This window comes from Dermacentor variabilis, chromosome 2 (assembly GCF_050947875.1).
Source record: "Dermacentor variabilis isolate Ectoservices chromosome 2, ASM5094787v1, whole genome shotgun sequence".
NCBI classification, from domain to species: Eukaryota; Metazoa; Arthropoda; class Arachnida; order Ixodida; family Ixodidae; genus Dermacentor; species Dermacentor variabilis.
Window position 1 is genome coordinate 95,670,774 of NC_134569.1, and position 20,955 is coordinate 95,691,728.

At 44.5% G+C, this 20,955-nt stretch overlaps 1 protein-coding gene across 1 annotated transcript in view; it reads left to right on the top strand.

Moving 5' to 3' along the window:
- Fur2 (furin-like protease 2) overlaps positions 1-20,955 on the top strand; it is a 77,789-nt gene that overhangs the window by 29,658 nt on the left and 27,176 nt on the right. The window contains exons 13-16 of the mRNA XM_075681360.1: positions 8,668-8,940; positions 10,080-10,269; positions 16,674-16,833; positions 19,996-20,148. Coding sequence (XP_075537475.1) covers positions 8,668-8,940; positions 10,080-10,269; positions 16,674-16,833; positions 19,996-20,148 — 776 coding nt within the window. The remainder of the gene's footprint in view (positions 1-8,667; positions 8,941-10,079; positions 10,270-16,673; positions 16,834-19,995; positions 20,149-20,955) is intronic.

The window sequence follows — 20,955 nt, forward strand, 5'->3', positions numbered from 1 at the left end:
TCTACTTCTCCATTTTCCCGTTGGCACAGTACAACGCCCATGCCTCGCTCACTAGCATCGCACTGAACTACGAACCCTTTTGTGTAGTCTGGCGATCGTAGCACAGGCTGGCTTGTTAGGGCGCTCTTTAGGGCGCTAAAAGCTCTTTCCTTTGTCTCGTCCCAGACGACTGTTTGCGGCTCTGTCTTTCTTAGAGCATCCGTCAGGGGAGCCGCAATATCAGAGTACCTGGGGATGTACCTCTGATAGTAGCCGGCGACACCTAAGAACGACCGAATATCGGTCTTCGTGCGCGGTTGCGGGAAGTCTCGCACAGCGGCCACCTTTATTTCAGAGGGGCGGCGACGACCCCGACCAATCACGTGACCGAGGTAGACAACCTCGGCCTGTGCTAACTGGCACTTAGGAGCCTTGACTGTCAAGCCCGCTTCGCGCAGGCGGGTTAGCACTGCCCGCAAGTGTGCCATATGCTCAGACCAGGATGCGGAGAATATCGCTACGTCGTCTAAATACGGTAAAGCGAATTCTTGCTGTCCCCGCAACACTTTATCCATGAGGCTTGAAAAGCAGTATGGCGCGTTCTTCAAACCAAAACTCAACACTTTAGGACGGAATGTTCCCATTGGTGAAATGAACGCCGCATACCTACTAGCCTCTTCTGTAAGTGGAACCTGCCAATAACCCCTGACAAGATCTAGGGTGGAAATAAACTGAGCGCTACTAACTTTCTCAAGGCACTCCTCGATGTTAGGGATCGGATAAATTTGATCCTTAGTGATGGAATTAAGCCTGCGGTAGTCGACGCAAGGACGAGGTTTCTTGCCCGGTACCTCAACTAAAATCAAAGGGGAGGTATAATCACTCTCACCTGCCTCAATAACACCGAGCTGTAGCATTTTCTTTACCTCAGCCTCCATAATATCGTTCTGGCGGGGTGACACCCGATACGCCTTGGATCGTACTGGCTCTGGGGAGGTAAGTTCTATATCATGAGTAAGTACAGAAGTCCTACCAGGCCTCTCAGAGAACAGACCTTGAAACTCTTGTAAGAGCTGGTGTAGTTCGGTTTTCTGCTCAGGCGACAGCGATGCTCCGCTGACTAAGTCACTAATGACCTGATCGGTGTCTTTCCTGTTCGTCACTGAGCTTAGTCCCGGAAGCTCGACCGGAAGCTCTTCGGGAACGTTTACCATCATGCACACTACTGCTTCCCTTTGTCTATAAGGTTTGAGCAGATTACAGTGGTAAACTTGCTGTGCTTTCCGCTTTCCTGGCAGACTCACCACGTAGTTGACGTCTGACAGTTTTTGAACAATCCGTGCTGGGCCCTCCCACTGCACGTCTAGTTTGTTGTTTAGCGATGTGCGCAATATCATGACCTAATCGCCCACCTCAAAACGACGGGCCCTGGCGGTCCGATCATAATAAACCTTGGCCCAATGCTGGGCCTTTGCCATTGCTTCACCTGACAACTCCTGTGCCCTTCTTAAGCGTTCGAGGAGCTTAAGCACGTACTCCACCACGACTGGGTCGCCGCCCCTGCCTTCCCACGATTCTCGAAGCATGCGAAGCGGAGACCAAAGCGAGCGACCGTACACCAGCTCAGCTGGCGAAAACCCCGTAGCCGCATGCGGCGCGGTCCGTAATGCAAACATCACCCCAGGCAGACACAGCTCCCAGTCAGTTTGATGTTCAAAACACAATGCTCTCAACACGCGCTTCATGACGGAGTGGAGCTTCTCAACGGAATTCGACTGTGGGTGGTACACTGAGCTGTGTAACAGCTTTACCCCACACCTTTCGAGAAAAGTTGTCGTCAAAGCGCTAGTAAACACTGTGCCCTGATCTGATTGGATTTCCGCAGGAAAACCAACTCGCGCAAATATGGACAGTAGTGCATTGACTATCTCAACTGAGCTGAGTTCTTTAAGCGGCACTGCTTCAGGGAACTTTGTCGCTGGGCAGATCACAGTCAAAATGTGTCTGTACCCCGTGGCTGTTACCGGCAGAGGTCCCACTGTATCAATAACGAGCCGTCTAAAAGGCTCCGTAATGATAGGTACCAATCTCAACGGCGCCCTCGATTTGTCCCCTGGTTTGCCCACCCGCTGACAGGTGTCACATGTCCTCACGAAATGGTCTGCGTCCCGAAAACACCCTGGCCAATAGTACTCTTGCAAGAGACGGTCCTTAGTTTTCTTAACTCCTAGGTGTCCGGACCACGAACCCCCATGCGACAAGCGCAACAGATCCTGACGATAGCATTGAGGAACGATCAGCTGATCGAACTCCACTCCCCTGCGGTCTAGATACTTCCGGTACAGGACCCCACCTCTTTCCACAAAACGCGCATTTTTCCTGGCGATACCTTCCTTGACAATGCAGCGTATGTTTTCTAGGCTGCCATCCTTTTTTTGCTCGGCTATCAAAGCCGACCGGCTGACTTTTAGCAACCTATCAAGTCCGTCTGACGTAGGCGCGATGAGCAAATCTGCAGATAGCTCTTCTAACTTTCCCGCATCGGCAATTTCCTCTCCGGTATCTGGTGCCTTTAACGTTACAGACTCAAGTTTATTCAGTTCGGGCATGCTCTGAATATCAGCTTGCTGCGCCTCTGACCCTTTCTCATTGTTCGATAACGTCGGCCCCGCAACTACCGCCTTTGCAGCGAGCTCCCGAACCTTCGATCTGGTTAAGGCCTGAACGCTAGCCTCACCAAACAAAAGCCCCTTCTCGCGCAGGAGGTGATCGGACCTGTTCGAAAATAGGTACGGGTACTGGGGGGGCAGCATAGATGACACTGCCGCCTCCGTCTCAAGCGCTCCGAAAGGTCCTTCAATAAGCACTTTTGCTACGGGCAGACACACGCTATGAGCTTCCACGGCTTGCTTGATCCATGCGCACTCGCCCGTGAACATATGGGGTTCTACGTAAGACGGGTGAACTACATCCATTGTAGCTGCGGAATCGCGAAGCACTCGGCACTCTTTCCCGTTCATGAGGAGGTCACGCATGTAAGGCTCGAGAAGCTTCATGTTCTCGTCAGTGCTGCATAATGACAAAAACACAACTTTTGGTTTTGTTTCCGGACACTGCGCCGAAAAGTGACCCGGCTTCTGGCACGTATAACACACGCGCGCTTGCCTCGTCTCGAACCGCTTTCTGCGTTCGGCTTCGGCTGCCGCCGTCTCCTTACGTTTGGTCGCACTGCTTTCACTCGCATCCGCACTACGTGTGTTCCCCTTTGCTCTCATGGGTGTGAACTTCGGCCTCTCAAACTTCGAGCCAAATTCACCCTTTTGACCGTCCTTAGCTCCGCGAGCCCGACGCGTCACAAACTCCTCGGCTAGCTCAGCGGCTTTAGCCACCGTACAAACGTCTGGCCTATCCAAGACCCAGTACCGCACGTTCTCAGGTAACCGACTATAAAACTGTTCTAGCCCGAAGCACTGCAGAACTTTATCGTGGTCACCAAACGCTTTCTCTTCTTTGAGCCACTCCTGCATGTTTGACATAAGCCTGTACGCAAACTCCGTATATGACTCACTTCTGCCTTTCTCATTTTCCCGAAACTTCCGACGGAACGCCTCCGCTGACAGCCTGTACTTTTTTAGCAGACTCGATTTCGCTTTGTCGAAATCCTCTGCCTCCTCTCTATCCAAGCGAGCGACTACGTCGGCCGCCTCGCCGGGTAACAAAGTGAGCAAGCGCTGTGGCCACGTTTCCCGAGAGAACCCCTGCTTCTCGCACGTTCGCTCAAAGTTAACCAGGAACAAACCAATGTCCTCTCCAAGCTTAAACGGCCGCATTAGGTCAGTCATTTTGAACAATACGCGTTCTCCTGCACCGTGTGCCTGACTTCCATTACGAGCGCGTTCCATCTCTACCTCAAGACGCTTCATTTCCAAAGCGTGGTCGCGCTCTTGTTGCTCTCGCTCTTTCTGTTCTTTACGTTCACGCTCTTCTTTTTCTTTCTGTTCTTTAATTTCGCGCTCCTGTCTTTTTGCCGTCTCCGTCTCCTCAATGGTCTCAAGGCATTCCGACAGCTCGTCATCCTCAGCTTCTAACTGCGCGTCGTAGGCGAAACGTAACACCAGGTAGCCCTCTCAGGCTCGTTCCACGAACATCCCTCGGCCCTCGTTCGATCGGTCCTCTTGGCCGCAGCTGCCCATTTGTTCGTGTCTTCCTCTTTCTTTTTCTTCTGCCACCAACCCTGGTGCTCTCTTATTTCCCGCGTTGTGCCATATGTGTAGTTGCCATCGTTGTCGTCTTTCACCGCAATCTGCTAACTTTTTGAAAAGTCCCTAACAGTGCTGGATAGTCAGCTACCTGCAAAATACTTTGCATAACATCTATTCCCACAGTGCATGGGATTTGAGGTATTTCTTTCTCTAATCCCAAGCAAGTCTCCTTTCTTTTAATGAAGTTTATTCTCTCTCTCTCTATCTCTCTCTCTCTTGTTTTTCTGTAAACATTTATCACAAGACATATGAAGGGAAATGCAATTCAATGTGCTAAAACATCACATTGCATTTCCAAGACATTGTGTATTCAGCACTTTATGGTTACATAGCCAGAATTTTATACTGCCACTTGTGCTGCAGGTAAGGTGAAAAGTTAAGCGATACTTCCAATTCGTGATTTAATTTCATTACTAGTTTTTCAGCATAAATATAACTCTGGTGCTCTGAGCTAAGGCAGGCTGATTTATTTGTGTCTGCTGCATATATAGGCCTGACACACTGCAGCACAGGATCTTTTTCTAAGAGAGTGCTTGAATTATTTGGTGTATTGCAGGGTACTCACTTCATACTCATTATAGTCGAACCCACTTATAATAATACCGGTTTTTAACAATATGTTGTATACAACAATGAGCAGCTGTAGCACAATGAATTTTTGTATAAAACAAAAAAATTGTAAAATAAGCTGTTTACTACCATGTTTCCATGCTGCGTTATTGGTATAACAATTAAATCTGGCTACTGTACATCTGTGCCAAAATACGAGGAATGCGAAACTCTGGAAAGTAAAAAAAAGCAAGCCATTGCAACTGCGGAAACTACTTTCACAGAAACTATGCCACAACCAGACATGGCTCAACATAGTACAGCACATACATAATATTGCGAGTCGTCTCGTACATATAGCCATCTGTACAAATGCTACAAATGTCCAGGTGCTGTTCTGTTCCCTACAGATTTACACAGCGAAACAACAAATGCTGCTTAAGCATCCTCACTGGAACAGATATGCTCATTCAAATGCATAACTGATTTCTATAACTATTTCTCCTGTTTTAACCTTCTGAGGGTCAATTTTCTTTTGCCAAGTGTGGCCCCTCAGGGTTGAATTTTATTATTGCAGATTTAAAATCTTCAGACTGACCTATCTTTAAAAAAAATTTCTGAAATTTCTTTATGATCATAAATTGACAAAAAAAAATTTCCGTGTACAAACATACCTTGTTTATTCATGAAACCAGATGGGCTTCCATAAATAGTTATCAGAATAGAGAAGCAGATACACTGCAATCTGATTCGGCACATGGGCAGCCTGCATTTGGGACTTGTTCGTGGTGGCGTTTATTTATGGCATTGACCCTCAAAAGGGTGAAGCAAGTAGGCTTGTTTGCCTGAATTTGTACTCTTAGTTTTTCTGCTGAGGGAAACATCTCTCATGCAACCGAGTTGTGGGCGTGTTCATCAGAAAACACCAACCAGCTCTTTGAGAGGCACATGCTATTGTGTGGTATCCTTGTGGCATCTGAAGGTTTGGATGCTGTGATTGGTGGTGGCGCTGTGTTGTGTTTGTCTGCCACCTGAGCTGACGGTTACAGGTCGCGTTCGTCGCGAAAGTTCCTTGCACCTCTTTTGTCAAAATTTGCCGTTTTATCTTGCCGGCTCATTACAGCGTCACTTATACCAACTCTCATAGTGCATGGGATCTTCGTAATTTTAAGGGGAATGGTCATGGGAGTATCTGGAGGATATATTTTTGCATTCTTGGGCATGCACTTGAAATGTGGTCTTCTTCCACGGGTAACACATTTTACAGTGCCATGCACAGTAGACTCCCTTTAAGATTAACTCGAAGGCAACATGAAAATTTGTTCGTCTTATCCGAAGAATAATTGGCAACATGACCAGGTGCATCCAAATATCTTACTTCAATACAGTAAATCAAGTAAACTTAGAATGGGGAAAAAATGACAGAAAAAGCATTTATTTGGCTGAACTTGATAGAAAGCTGTTTTCAAGCGATACTCTTGCTTGGTTTCATCCATTCTGTAATGCACGTTTGGTGCTTCTGTGCAAATCGGCGAGCAGCCACAAACAATGTCATCTCACCTAATTACCTTAAAAACCATTCTGTGTCTTCGTGTTGGTGGAAAAGTTCACTATGGAGCTAAAACAGGCATCTGCCACCTCACAGGTCATCAGTGCAGGCTCTGAGCTAGCGAAAGTACGAAGGAGCATGCTGAGCAAATGGCAAAGCAGCACAACCTAGATAAAAGTGTAGGCGACGTTGAGCAAAGTAAGGAAGGAGAAATGAAGTGAAGCATCGCCAAGGAGGAAGGTAGGCAGACGCGCGCTGGGTTGATGTCCTCTGGCAGTTGCTACAGGTTTCGTTTGCGATACACACATACCAGGTTCATCTCGTGATAACATTGTCTTCGCATGCTGTGCGCTGCGTGTGCGAGTGAAAGCGTGCAACGGTGAGCCAACGATGGCGACCCGATTTCACTTGCGCAGAGGAGGAAGGGGGGGTGGGGGTGAAGTGCACCATCTTCCGTCACGTGCATGGCACCAGGAGAGGAGGAAGGGAGTGTTGTACTTTGGTTACGCGGACTTGGTCTTGAACGCAATCTGCTTTGGGGGAACAGTCTAGGTGGGCCGATGGCTCATAGCATTGTGTGCACTGTGTTCTCGCCGCTAAATTTGCATCGAAGCGATAGACAGTGCGAATGTCACTTCGCTCGTTGCTGCTGCTGTCACCGCAATTCCTCATACCAGCGTTTTGGCAGTGAGAATCCCGGTCATCGAGTGTGATGTGTTCATGTTTGCCTGTGTGTCAGACACCATGCTTGTTAATTTATCTAGTAAGCAAATGAAAGCCAGCAGCTGCTGTGTATGGCACAGCCGCGCAAGCCTTGTCTTGAATACGATCTGCGATGCGGACAGTCTAGGCTCACAGAGGGCCGATAGCTTCACATGTGCTACGGCACCCATACGCTTGCACGTCACCCGCATCCACAAAGTGGAATGTCACTGTCTCTTTGTTTTCTCCTCTTGCTTTTGCCTCTGTCCACGAGTGATGTATGCCGCAGGCCTCCAGTAGAGTGCCTACCCCTGGTTGAGGTGCATCGAGGCACCCTAGCCCAGGATTGGTAGCGGTGGCGGTCACTCCAAATGTTCATCTTAACCGAAGAGCAGATCTGAGGCAGTTCATCTTAAGCAAATTTTCTTTTTTTTGCATTGAGTCTATGGAAAACCAAACAAACATTCCCATGTTGTTCGTTATATGCGAGGATTCGGGTTAACTGAGTTTGTCTTAACAGGAGTTCACTGTACTTGCACACCTACTTGCGATTACTTTCAGTGTTCTTATGGAACTTAGTAGTGACAGCTTCTCTGGTAAATTAGTAGTTCAGTTCAAAAATAAAATAGACCTAATTTTTTTTCTCTGGTGATCCTTATGTGTATGTGGTAGGGCTAAAAATGTTGGTATGTAAGCTTTCCACGCACATTTTATTAGATTGACATTAGCTTTATTAAGACTGCAGTTGAAGCATTGTTGAAGGTGAGAGTTGTATACCAAGGGCAGGAAAGACTTGGCAGCTATTGTCTGGGCTAGCTGTTCTTGCCCTATTCCCGCTTAATGCTTACCTTCTACGATGCACTGATTGGAGGGTTCAGTGTGGCCTGCATATGGAATTTCACACGAGGTCTGCTGTTTTGCTCATCTCATTTGCCACTGCATGAGAACAAACACTAGAATGGGAGAAATGTTGAAGGCAATACTCAGAATTCCTACTGATTTAACATCATGTGATCTTATTCAGGCTTATCTTATGCTACAGAATGCAAGAAAGTGTCCAGTGGACAAATGGGAAGGAGTAGCTAGAAGGCACGATAGAGTGCTCAATGGATTTGACTTTCAGCAGCAGTGTGGTTCATGATCACTATTCTAATTTTACTGGCATGTCAATGGTCTGTGACATTATGTGAGCACCAGGTGCAATCAGTAATCTAGTTCATGGCCCAGGAAGCAACGCTGGAAATGGTGCATTTTGGACTAGTTGTGTTAAAGAATGATGTAATTGTGTCATCCTGGAGCAGTTGTGGCCTCACGCTGTTGTTACTGTGGTCTCAGCAACCTGTTGAAGCAAGATACAAAAATTTTGCGTTGGTGCTTTTTAAAATTTAGTACACTTGCATTCCTTCAAGGTGTCCCGAAGAGGCTTATCAGGCATGTGTCTTATGCATTCACCTTTTTTGAGCTTCGGATCAAAAGAGTAATGTTCTGGCTTTTCTTCTGCCGCCTTCTCTTTCTATTCTTTCTTTTGTCCTATCCTCTAAGGCAAGCATTTTTGCTCTCATATTGAATCACCAGCCAACGGGCCTGTTTTGTGCCTCTCCATCCCTGTTGCTCATTTTCACACAGGAGGACACCTTCAACAACTGGCCCTTCATGTCTGTACACTTCTGGGGCGAACCAGCACCTGGCACGTGGCGTCTCATAATCACCAGTGATGGGCCACGCCGCTCGCTGTTCCCAGGCAAGCTCAAGCACTGGTACCTCATCTTCTATGGCACTGACACAGACCCCATCAAGTTGCGTCCACGGCCACACAGCTCATACATCATCCGAGACACGGGGGCAGCCCAGGCAAGCAGCAGCCGCCTGGCACGCAACCCATGTGATGCCGGAGAACAGGTACACCGCTGAGTTTCATTTTTGACAAGTGGCGTTTTAATTGGCGTTGAATTCCAATGGCGGAGTCAGAGCAAGTTTTTCTGCTCGTTTCGGAGCAAGTTTGTTCCAATGACAGAGTGAGGGCAGGAGTAAGGTGTTCCTGTGAGAGAGTCAGAGGGGATTCAGAGTGGGAGTCACTCCGTGGAGCAGAAAAAGATGCTCCGCCAAAATCGGCGGAGTGGACCGGAACTCTGTGTGACGTATTTCCTTTACCACGTTTGTCTGCTGGGAGGCGCCACCGGTCACGACTAACGAGGAAGCAAAAGCTGCTGCACGCTTGGCGAGATATCCATTCCGCACTTTTAAAAAAACAACAGGTGAACGGCACTGAAGAGACAAGTGACCGGTGTGGCGGTGCTGGGAGCAAACAGCGGAAGGAAATGACAACACACAAGGCATCCTGGGTAACTTGCAGATAAAAGTTCCGCTTCCGCCTTGCTCTGGCGGCGCAGGTTGTGTTCCACTCGCAGATTTGGAGGCGTTGCCCTACGCCAGAGTCGAGCGCTCGCTCGTGGAGTCCGTCGGCTGCTCCAACTCCGCCATTGGAATTCAACATGAATGTAACGAAGGTGATGATGTCAGAATAGACTACACACTTTGTCCACATCCGGGAAGTTGATTGTCATTCCCATTTTGCAGCATGCAGTCATAAGATTTTTTTCCATGGAATGAGAACTAAGGTCTTGGTTTGTGAATTCAAAAATATATAAAGAAGGTTCACATGGTTTTGCCACATGACAATGAGAATGACGAAGTGAAAGTTTCAAGCCCACTTATACAGTGAGAAAAATTTTGACATTTAATTCAATCTTAAACCACAATTTACAGTACTGCTGCCTCTTTGACAACATTCATTTACCAATAGCAATTTATATTTGGGCATTGTGTGTAAAAAAATGGCATTGTTGAACTTGCAAGGCACCTGTTGTACTAAACGTTATCTCCAAGCGTAATGATTTTCTAATTTATTTGTGCTAAGCATTTTGTGGAAATGTGTAAGAAGAGGAGGAGGTTATATATAAAAAGGGGAAACAAATCTTATTATTCACTGATGTGATCACATGACATTTTCATTGTTGCTTTCATGCCATCTCAAACAGGGTGATTGTGTGGAGACATGCCCCATGGGAAAGTTTGTGAGCCGGGAAAGCTTCACATGTGAGAACTGTCATGACAGCTGCACATCATGCTATGGCCCATCTGAGAGCAACTGCCTCTCCTGCCCCCCAGGGAAGCACCTGACACCAGAGGGTTCCTGCTGGCATGAGTGCCCTGATGGAACATATGCAGGTGAGAAATCAACAGTCTTGACATGGCTTAACAAGGCAAGTTAGAGAAAAATTTGACATTGTCAGATATGTGCCACTTCTTGAACAAAATACAGACCAAGAGATGGCTAGTGCAACTGTCAACTGTCTGTTCTCTGAAAAACAGACAGCACAGCCAGGAATAAGTACTGCTTTCCAACCTACAAGGAAAACCCTGTACCCTCAATTTCCTCCCAATGTGCAAAGATGGTCACATTGCTTCCATGAAGATTAATGAAAATAAATGTGCTTTGTTGAACAATAACATGCTTGATATACTTCATGTAGTGTGCATTGGCTTAAATTGTCTGTCAGTCTTCCATTAAAACATTATTGCAAATTCGGAGTTGTCAGGTGTTGCAGAAAATTGCATCTTGAGGTATTACACTTCAAGTCAAAAGTTTTGAACATTCAAAGTTCAAAACTTTTGGTATTCAATTAACTGGAACAAGTGCAGTGGCTGGCCAATTTCTCATACTTGGAGATTGCGAAAATGTCCAAACAATGAGCAAGTATTATTTTTTTTTATTTCTTTTATTGCAGAATTTTTTGTGACAAGGGCTGGCAAATGAGGGGAGGAGGGAGGGGGCTTTTTTACTCACACTGCACTTCTGTGCAGTAATGCATGAAGGCCGTGCTTTTTGCATTTGCCTCCTATGCAGCTGAATGTGAATGTCATGCGTGTGAATGCAAGTATTTGTCTGGTTGGACCAGTGTTACTGCAAACTTTCTGTTCCTTGCAAACCATCTCTGTTCCACTAAGTAGATGCACGGATGAGCCTGGTAGGAGCTAAGCATTCAGGATCATTGTCGACTGGTCGCTTATAAGCAGGCACATCACTTGTGATACACTGTCACCATTCCATTGCATGTACATGAACTTTAGCACGGATACAATTGACTGCTGGTAGTAAAGGGGCATGGGCACCCTCACGAGGGCCTTCCTCACTCTCATCTGCCCTCACCCTCATGTGGTGAGATGAGGATCGCCTTCAGGAAGGTTGATGAAGGTGAGGGAAGGTACAGTGACAATTTGAGGTTAAATGAGGAAAAGGCCATTCATATTGTTGAAGTACGGAAAGTCACCCAGATTGCATGTATGGTTGGTTTAAAGTCTAAAGTTTTTAAGTGCATTCGCAGGAAGTCTCTCTAGTGCAGATGTATGTCGAAGTCCACATTTAACTGATAAAAGTCATAAATGCCTGTTGATGTTAGCTGTAGCTGAACCTATTGAGAGCTGTAGCCACTGAAAGCGGCAATGAGAGTGGAAAGAGTAATGGCGACTTTTTGGCGGTCACTCTGAGATTTTTTTTTACTGATCACCACCATCAGCGCACGCCTTTATCCAAAGTAAACATCCTCGAATTTACCTTTTCTAGCCCTAAAGGTTTGAGTTTGAGGATTTTCGGGCACTGACATATGAACTAAAGGAAATATCAAAATGAAGAAAAAAATGTCAGTAATATAGCTAGAGCTCATCTGCAGTACAAGCAAAACTGGTTTGTTTTATTCTTAAGCTTGTTCACGCCAACGGCAGTCGAGCAACTTTACAGTAAACATTCAGCTTCGGTGTTTTAGCTCGACTTCCACAATGTTGAGCTGTTGCATAGATTATCGAGAATAGGCACAGCAGAATGGTTGAGCAGATTAACACATAATTGCTTAGTATATATTCATGAATTATGACAAATCCTCTGTTTTCAAATCCCTGTAACAAGCCTGAATCAAAAACACCATTAGCAATTTATTAGAAACATGACAGCACTCTGTACATACATTCATGTCCCATATTGTTCGCCATCCATTGACAAACATTGTAAAAAATAATGGTCAGCTTCATGCTGTTAAAAAACGTACTTACTGCTTGAAAAGTACTTGCTTCAGTTTGCAGTGCGTTAATGTAGGCTTATTTGACTACCTGTGAAGTGTAGTAATTACTACTAAAGTATTTTTTTACCTTGCCCACTGCCAATGTGCAACCGCTGTGGCATAAATAGAATGTGTGATCGCATGCCTGACAAAAGCAGCATTAGTTTCTGAGCCACCACAGCTGGCATGCGCTCAGGAAAATTCAGCTTTGACAACATGTTCGCATCTTAAGTGGCATTTCATATTTATACAAATTTAACATTGCCGTCAGGTGATTTACTGCCACAAACACAAGAACAAAACCTCTTCATATTGTTATGCGGCACTTGCGCATGGATGCAACAACCATGCAGCTGAGTTGCATTTTGGCAAGTCTGAGTACGAGTGAGCCTGGCTGAGTTGAACTATGGGGAGTCTTGAGTCCAAGTGAGCCCTGAGCAAAAGATGTGGTTTGTGAGTGAGTCTGAGCAAGTTCTGTCTATTTTGCCAGCCTAAACACAAAGAAAAACATAAATAACTTCGGGGCGAGGGTGGCAATGATACTGGATACATCACACAAATGCGCAAAAAAAGGTAAAGCATGGGAATACACGGCTCTGCGCCACAACTGCAATTTTCTCCTCCCCTTCCTGAATGCGAACCTCCACTTCTCTGAGCACAGGTCTAGCGAAAGTCAGCGCCACTGCATCTTGACTACTAACGCTGCCCTTCCAAACCTCCCTCCAATATTTCCTCTGCTTGGCATTAAGCAGGCTTGGAAAGGAAATGGGGGAAAGATCGCTGCAGAGCGCAAAGCATCCGTGGACTTGCGAGTATAGTGCATGCTGTGTAAGCATTTCATTTCTCCCTTGCAGCCAAGGTCAAAGAAGCCGTGCCGTGGGCTTCATTGTTGTAAGAAGCGAGCAGGTTTGATGCTGTCAAGAGTTTCTCCAGTTTAATAGGTTTCGTCAGCGCAGCTACCGTTCCCTGTTTTGCTTGGGTGCTCGAGCCTTCATGTGGAAGCAGTGGTGGCTGCCATTCAATGGGACTTGACATCATGGCACTGCTCATTTGCCGGTCGTGCTGCTAAACTATGCCTGTGGCATTGCCTATGATGAGTGGTACTACTGTTGCCTTTGTAGAGTGACCGCTCATTCCGAATGCTCAGTGACTGGTGCAACCTTTGAGAAGAACGAGGTGCGGCCGACTTTCAGCATTGCTCTCGTGAATCGTAGTTCAATTGAACATCGCCGATGTAGCTTTCTTGTGCACACTTGGTGTCTTGATGGACGGAAGATGCAAATAGCAGGGAGCATGACGCCAAGCAGCTAGCCTCTGCAAGCCAGTCTCCTATGATGCAGCCCCACGGCATTATCTCCAGAGCCAATCTTCACGAGTCTTCACGAGTAGGCCCTGCATGGTTATTGGGCTTTTTCAAATACTGTTTGGTACGTGGTAGGTTTTAGTGGCACCCTCATTGCACATTCTCCATTCCACATGCACAGAGGGTAAAAATTATGGGTGTGCGAATATTCAACTTTCAAATTATGAATTGAATAGTCACTATTCATAAATGTGAATATTTGTCGAATACCTTTCTAATATTTCGGAACATCAACTGCACCCAACTAAACATAATATTTGGGCAAAAGTACATTAGACTTTCACTGCCACAAGCATAGTACAGACATAAAACACCTGAACTGGCATAATGGAGCAGGCTATGCCACTTAGGTAGTCATACTTTACAAGCTGTACACCGATCAGTTGCACTCTCTGAAGAGCCCTGGGCATGCAAAGAAACTACTTGCTTGCTCCTGCTCCATCTGTGCTTTCAATAAACAATGCTCCATAATGTACTATGTAATGACAGAAACTTGGTAACTTGAGAATAGTGGGATGTGCACATCATTTTATATTAATTGTGATAAGAGCTGGTCATTATTCTAAAACTATTCGAAAACTATTCGATATTTGATTCGATTCAATTTGCTTCAGACACTGTTCAATTCGTATTCTATCCAGTCTCAAAAATCACTATTTGTGCACTCTTAATAAAAATTATTGCATTCTCATCACGTGGTGAAGGCCTATTTCCCATGAGCCTTTTTTCACGTCACGTCACTATGCTTCAAGACGATCATGTGACTCAGCGAGTCTTACATCTTTTACGTCCTCCATGTTTGATGCTTGCATTCAGCATGTTTGGCTGCAAATGTGGTTGTTAGCAGTGTCACTGATGGAGTTGTGAATCTGCACTTATAGTACAGATGTAGTATCATAGAGGAAACTGGGGTTGATTTCGTGGATCAAACAGGACTTAAGAAATCCTCGGTGCCTAGTGTAATGTTCAGCACCTCGGAAAGCATTACAGTGAGTTGGACCTCCTGCAGTTCTATACTAAATTATGGATAAGCGACATTATGTATAGTCAAGCTTCTTTGGGCACATTTCCAGAAGGAAAGCTTTTCTTTACGATGCAAGCGTTTGTTTAGTGCAGTGCTAGGAAAAAAGGATGTTACCTATCCCAAACAGGAGAAAATGCACATGCGGTACAGAAACAAAAGCGTGTGCACACTGCACACATGCACAAACAAATAAGAATTTGCATATTCTTTAAAGATTCCTTTTGCACATATGTTTAGGCAAAATAAATCCAGCATGGCCAAGGTCGAGCGTCGTACATATTTGGTTCTTGCAAGACATCATGATGAACAACAAATAAGGAAATTTCTTGTATATTGGCGACTTTCCTGCATATTCCTTTCTAAATTTTTAGCATTTGTAATCTCTCTGAATTCTCTGTACATTAGCCTGGTATGAAGGTATTTTTGTCTTTGATATGTTCAATTCAAGAGAAAGCCTGAGTTTGTGAGATCTGTGGGCCTTTTTGGGTCTGATTAAGTGAGTTCGAGTGAACCTGGCTGAGTAGAATTTTTCTGAGTATGAGTCCAAGTCATTCTGGCTGAGTATAATTCTGGTGAGTCTGAGTGAGCCCGGCTGAGTAGTATTTTAGTGAGTCCCAGTCAGTGGCTTAGCTAGGTCATCTGGCAGCCGGGGCCCATAGGTCTTCTGTCACCCCCCCCCCCCCCCTCGGGTGTAGCCGGCGGAAAGAGGGGTGTCTTCAGACGTGTATGACACCCCCTCCCCCCCCCCCCCTTTGGTGAGTGAGCTCCGTTTATTTTGCTGACTTATAGTGAAGCACCTAAAAGCATAACAGTTTGGCACCCTTTCACAATAGGAATGTCAGTAGACAGTAAGTGTTGTTCGGGTCGAGCAAATGGTTTATTTTAAATTGTAGAAAATGGAAGGTAAGAGAAGGATGGCAGCCTTTTCACTATGAGGGCGAGGGAGGGTGGATAGGTTTTTTTTTATAAGTGAAGATGAGAGTGAGGGAGGGCGGTCAAATTTTTCAGTGTGATTGTGAGGTGAGGACGGTACTTGCATTGTGAGGGTGAGGGAGAAAAGCAAGAATGAGGGCATTTGCCCACCTCTGGTAGTGAAGCAAAGCACACAGTAAATTGTGACAACTGCTTGTATGCTTGCTATTATGAACTTGACCCACAAAGTTTTAATGCAAATCTAACTTTTTGTAATGTCACTGGGCATGAAGCACAGCCCACATCACTAGTCAGGTTTAGTGGTTCTCAGTTCTCTTACAGTTCTATTGTAGGATAGGCCACTTTCACCTTTCTTTATGGTGGTCTCACTTCAAACACACCATTTCATCAGGAACTTTATCACACCAAACAGCGGGCTAAGGACTTAAAGTTAGGGTTCAAACATCTTCCACGTACTACTGTTTGCATGAAGACACTTACCCAGGGGCAAAATTTACCCTGTGGTCAGCGTTACACAAGTAACGGTAAGTTTCTGCACAGTAAACTGTCAATTGACTGAGGAGCCCAATACTCTCACTCGACCCTAACTGCTTATCAAACAATGAAATTCTTGATATGCTTCATGTAGTGTGCATTTGCCTTTGCACTTGACAACTTTCAACGTAGCAGCTTGCTGTCACCTGTGTGAAGCTTTTTACGTCTGGGTAAAATGATTTGTGCAAACAAGCCCTGTACACATGAGATTTGCTTATTTAAACCATGTATGTTATCCTGGTATTCGGGCTTGGGCACTGTCTCATTAAAGAATGTTCAACTCGTCGCACAGCCATGCTGCCTCGAGGTGTGGGTGCACTCTGCTTAATTTTAATTAGCCTGCCTCTGTTGAGTTGCATGGTACAACAGGAGACATTAAAGATTAAAAGGACAAGCAAACTTTGTGTCAATGTTCCATCTGTTTCTCAGTCAGTTGAGGAAGTGTCCTCTGTAAGTGTATCTGAACATTGTGTGCCTTTTTCGTTGTTTTAACCAATGCCTATTCTGGGTGGGCATGCATGTCCTATGTTTGTCATGTTCCTCATCTTGGTGCCTATTGCTTTATTTGAACCACTCGTAGAAAGGTAAACCTGTCTTGAACACAGTTAGAGGCGTAAACTTGTCTTGAACATTTTGCTTTTGTCTTCTTCTTCTTTTTTTTCAGATTCGAACTTACGACAGTGTGTGGAATGTGACTTGAGCTGTTCAAAATGTGTGAACTCGTCATCAAACTGCATGGAGTGCCAGAAAAATTACTTCAGATTGGGCAACATGTGTGTCGGCTCTTGTCCAAACGGCACATACTCGTCCCCAAAAGAGAGGATGTGAGCAGACGTCATTTATTGCAAACAGCAAATTTTTTATAGCTTAATGGTAGCAATCAGAAGGATAAATATGAAAGGTATGAGCAGTAGAATTAATCTTAGTGACTGCAGGAAGTATTAAGTTCTTCCTTTTTGTTGGCAGTACTTTACTGTTGTTGCTTCACTGATCCCTTCCTTCTATAGTCTTTTGCTTGATGAGCCATGTTATTGTTTGCTTTAGCTTGTGATCGAACGTCTCATAAATGAGAAGTGATCGTTGTTGAATTATTAGCTAATGCATATATGTCATGTTGGATGTCATGTTGTGCCTCTCATCTTGCAAGTAAGCGTTTGTAGCCAGAAAGTGTGACAGGCACATGTTAATACCATGCAGTACATTTATAGCAACACTACATGGAATGAATATGGCATTTATAAAAATCAGCCACATTACCTTTGTCAGCTTGTTTTTTTCTATGAGATATGGAAATCAAATTTTGCCTTTGAGGCAGCTGTTTTTGTAGTCTATTGGAAAGCATCAGTATGGACAGAAGTCTTCTTGAATAGTACCTTGTAATTTGGTGTTAGGCAGTTCAAAATACTGCTGTAACTTAGGTGATATGACTGAGTGAGATGCTCTTTTCATCAAGCTTAAGCTGCTGTAGAATCAAGCAAATATTTTAGAATTTTACTGCAGACAGCAATTATGAATCGGGAAATGGGCATAGCATATTCATTTGTTCATCATGTTTTGGTGACTGCCAAGTGTCCACATTGACTGTGAGAGCTGTAGATCAAATTGTGACAAAATTTTGCAGGGACATTAAGTGTTTTATCAGTTTTATGTATAATTGCAGGCAGAATGCTAGAGATCTGAGTTAATTCTGGGAGTTCCAAGAATTTATCAAAATCAAGTAGCATAATTTGGGACAAAAAAAAATATTCTGAAAGGGCACAAAAATTGGCTAGGAAAGAAACTTTGAAGGAATGATGTATAGGTGCTTTGAAGAATGTACTACGATCAATTTTTGTTAATTTGGCCTTAACTGGAAGAGTGATTCAATTATCTGACGAGTGGAATTAAAAAAGAGGCAGGAAAGATGCCCGAACACACTGCTGCTTCATTTGACAGTATTTGCCCGATTCTAAAGCCCCTCCAAAGCTATCATGCACCTAGATTTTATGCATTAAAAGTAGAAAGCTAATGTAGAAGTGACATTAGTGCTCTGAAAGAAGATAGAAATGTAACACGTACCTGGTTTTCTAAAAAAGAAAAAAAAAATTAGCATGTCTCCTGTTCTGGCCTTGACTAGCCACTTCACCAGTTACCCTGCAAAGTGTGCAGTTCTCATAAATGGCACAAACACCTGAAATGACTTTGTTGCTGCTAGCTTAGCATGTAAAATAATGTGGTATCTTTTGAATTATCTTTTTTCATGAGATAAAGTGGTGCATCATTGTCAGCTTCCTGCTTGAAAATTTTTCTTGCCACCCTGTGATAATAACAGCAATGACGTTGACTATGAGGGTAGGCTGTCAACACAGGCTAATTGCACTGTGTTGACAATTTTAAGCCACTTTTTTTTTTAAATAAAGGAATATGTACATTAGAGATGGGTAAATATGGTAAGCATTTAGTGGGCTCCTATTTTCGCCTGAAAATCCTACGATGGCAGGCCGAAAATAGGCGTTTCCAGCAACACATAATGTGTCTTCGACATATTTGCTGTCCTTTAGTACCACCAAGACATTGCTGCAGCTATTGCATTCACAGTTGAGGTTAAATTTTGGGTCAGGCACATTTGTTCTGACCAGTCAAGCTCAAATTATCCGGTGAGGGCCAATTTCTAGAATGAAGTAATGAAAGTTTAGGCCCATAGAAATCTATAGGTTCTAGCCAGGACCTCTGGATCAATTTAACCAAAAAATAGAATTAGCCAGAGTCTAATTAATGAAAGCCTACTGTAATAAATTTGCAAAAATGTGAGGCCATAGGGAGTGCCACAAGATTTATCAAATTTGCACCAATTGGAGTGCACTGCAGAGACCACAGAAACTTCAACACATCCCTATGGAAAAATTTAGGCCAGGACTAAACTTAACAAGGATGCTACACATGCGTTACAACTGTGTGTAGCAGTTTTGAGACAAATAAGAAATTTACAAAGTGCTGGGGTGAAGACTGAAACACTTTGTGTAAATTAATTTTAGAATGGCCCCCGGAAAAGGGGAATAAGCATTTTGAGCTGAGACTTTGCACAGGCATAGCTAAATGTTAGTGTTGAAAATTGCTTTACAGAATTTGCAATGTTTAATTAAGGGCATTGCTCGGAATGGGGGTGCACACACTATCAATTGGCGGGGAAGAGAGAATGTGAGCAGTGAGTATGACAGGAACGAAATGAAAGAAATATAGTGTGCAAACGGCATGGTTCATTGTGGTAGCATGATCCTCTTTCCTGAATCCTTGAAACTTTCTGGATGGCAGTTTCACAAGCTCATTCCAAATAAAATAAGTGGTTATGGAGGCCAAATTTTCTGGTTTCGTGAATATTGCTATAATGCAGCTGCGCTGTCTTAATGGTTAGAGCATTGGACTGCTGTACTACATTACTAGACTGGCAGAGGTTCAATCCCACCATTAGTCACGCATTTCTTTATTGTATTATAGGTGAACTTCACGCACTTTGGAGGTATTAACAGCAAAAGTCGAGGTGTGCATTGTGCATCACAGTGTAAAGAAATCGCAAGTTTATAGCAGATACAAGGTATAGAAATGTCACTTTGATGAATGAGTATGCAAGGTCGCCTGTGACGCACACACACACAGCTGTCACGACATCACAATCATCACAATCTAAGTATGCTACCAGATGCTTTGAGTGTTAGCAGTGCTAAGCTTTGGCCTAATTTTTATGCTGCGACTCCATCATTGGGCAAGCACCAACTGGACCAAGATAAAGCATTGCCATCCTTCATCTTTGTGCATGCAGGGCTGCTTGTCACTTTGTATCAGATCCTTTTAAGATACTTTTCTAGGACCTGCAAAAAAATTTTCCATAGGAACGTTGGCAGCATATTTGATGAAACTGCTAACCAAGCGCAAAATTTAATTTGGCAACTTGGTATAGGCACTGCCCGAGCAAGGATGTTACAGCTGACTTTTGTGGTTATGGGTTTCAGATGTCGTCGCTGCCATGACACGTGCAGCACGTGCCATGGCCCTTTTCCTCAGGATTGTGTCACATGCCCTGAAGGACTCTGGTCTCACAAAAACCAATGCTTCACGCACTGCCCTCCCAAATTCTACGGTGGCCCAGATGGCTTTTGTCGCAGGTTTGTAGCCCTTTTGAAGATATTTCATTGGAAGCAGTGTTTGATATCAAAGCATCAGAGGTGCGGCTTTTGATCAGCTTTTTTAAATCCAAGAGGGCAGTTCTTTGGCTGCCCTACCCTACTTTAGTCTATCTGTGTGGCCTCGACATGATTTCTGCACAAAAATAATAAAGAAAATCTAGCCCCTGCGAGGAATTGAACCCGGGCCTGCAGTGTGGTTAGCAAGTTCCTATCCTCGGCACCACTCCAACGGTGGAGAAGGGGTGCACCATACATGAGACAGTAGAGCGAATGGGCACTGCCACCGTTGTGCTATCACGATATCGATGCGCATGCATGGCTCGCGCATGGAGGGTTGGAAGGTATCCAGAGGTGCACAGTGCATTTGGCCACAAAAGCGACGAAGCCAAACAGGTGCATCATCACGCTCTGCTCAGTTGACTGTAATGGAAGTTGAATAAATTAAGTTTGCTGTGTGAATGACTCTCACTTAGGCAATCGGCGTAGATGAGTTTTGCAAGAATTTTTCCCATAGCCTTGAGTTCGTGTTCGAAGCTTGAGAGAATGTTACATTTTAGTGATCTGAAGGTTTTATATGATAACTAAAAGCAGATAGTGGCTTAGTTGCTTCTGCCAAGTGACTTGTAAAATTTTTTTTACTGCTTTTTCTGCTTTTTGGGGAGAAAGGGAGGGGAGGGATTGCTGACATTAGAGAGTAAAACTTCACAAAACACTGCATATTATTTTTGCCGCACTGAGTTTAACACCTCAAAATGCTTACCTAAGTGCGGGAGATGTACCACAAAG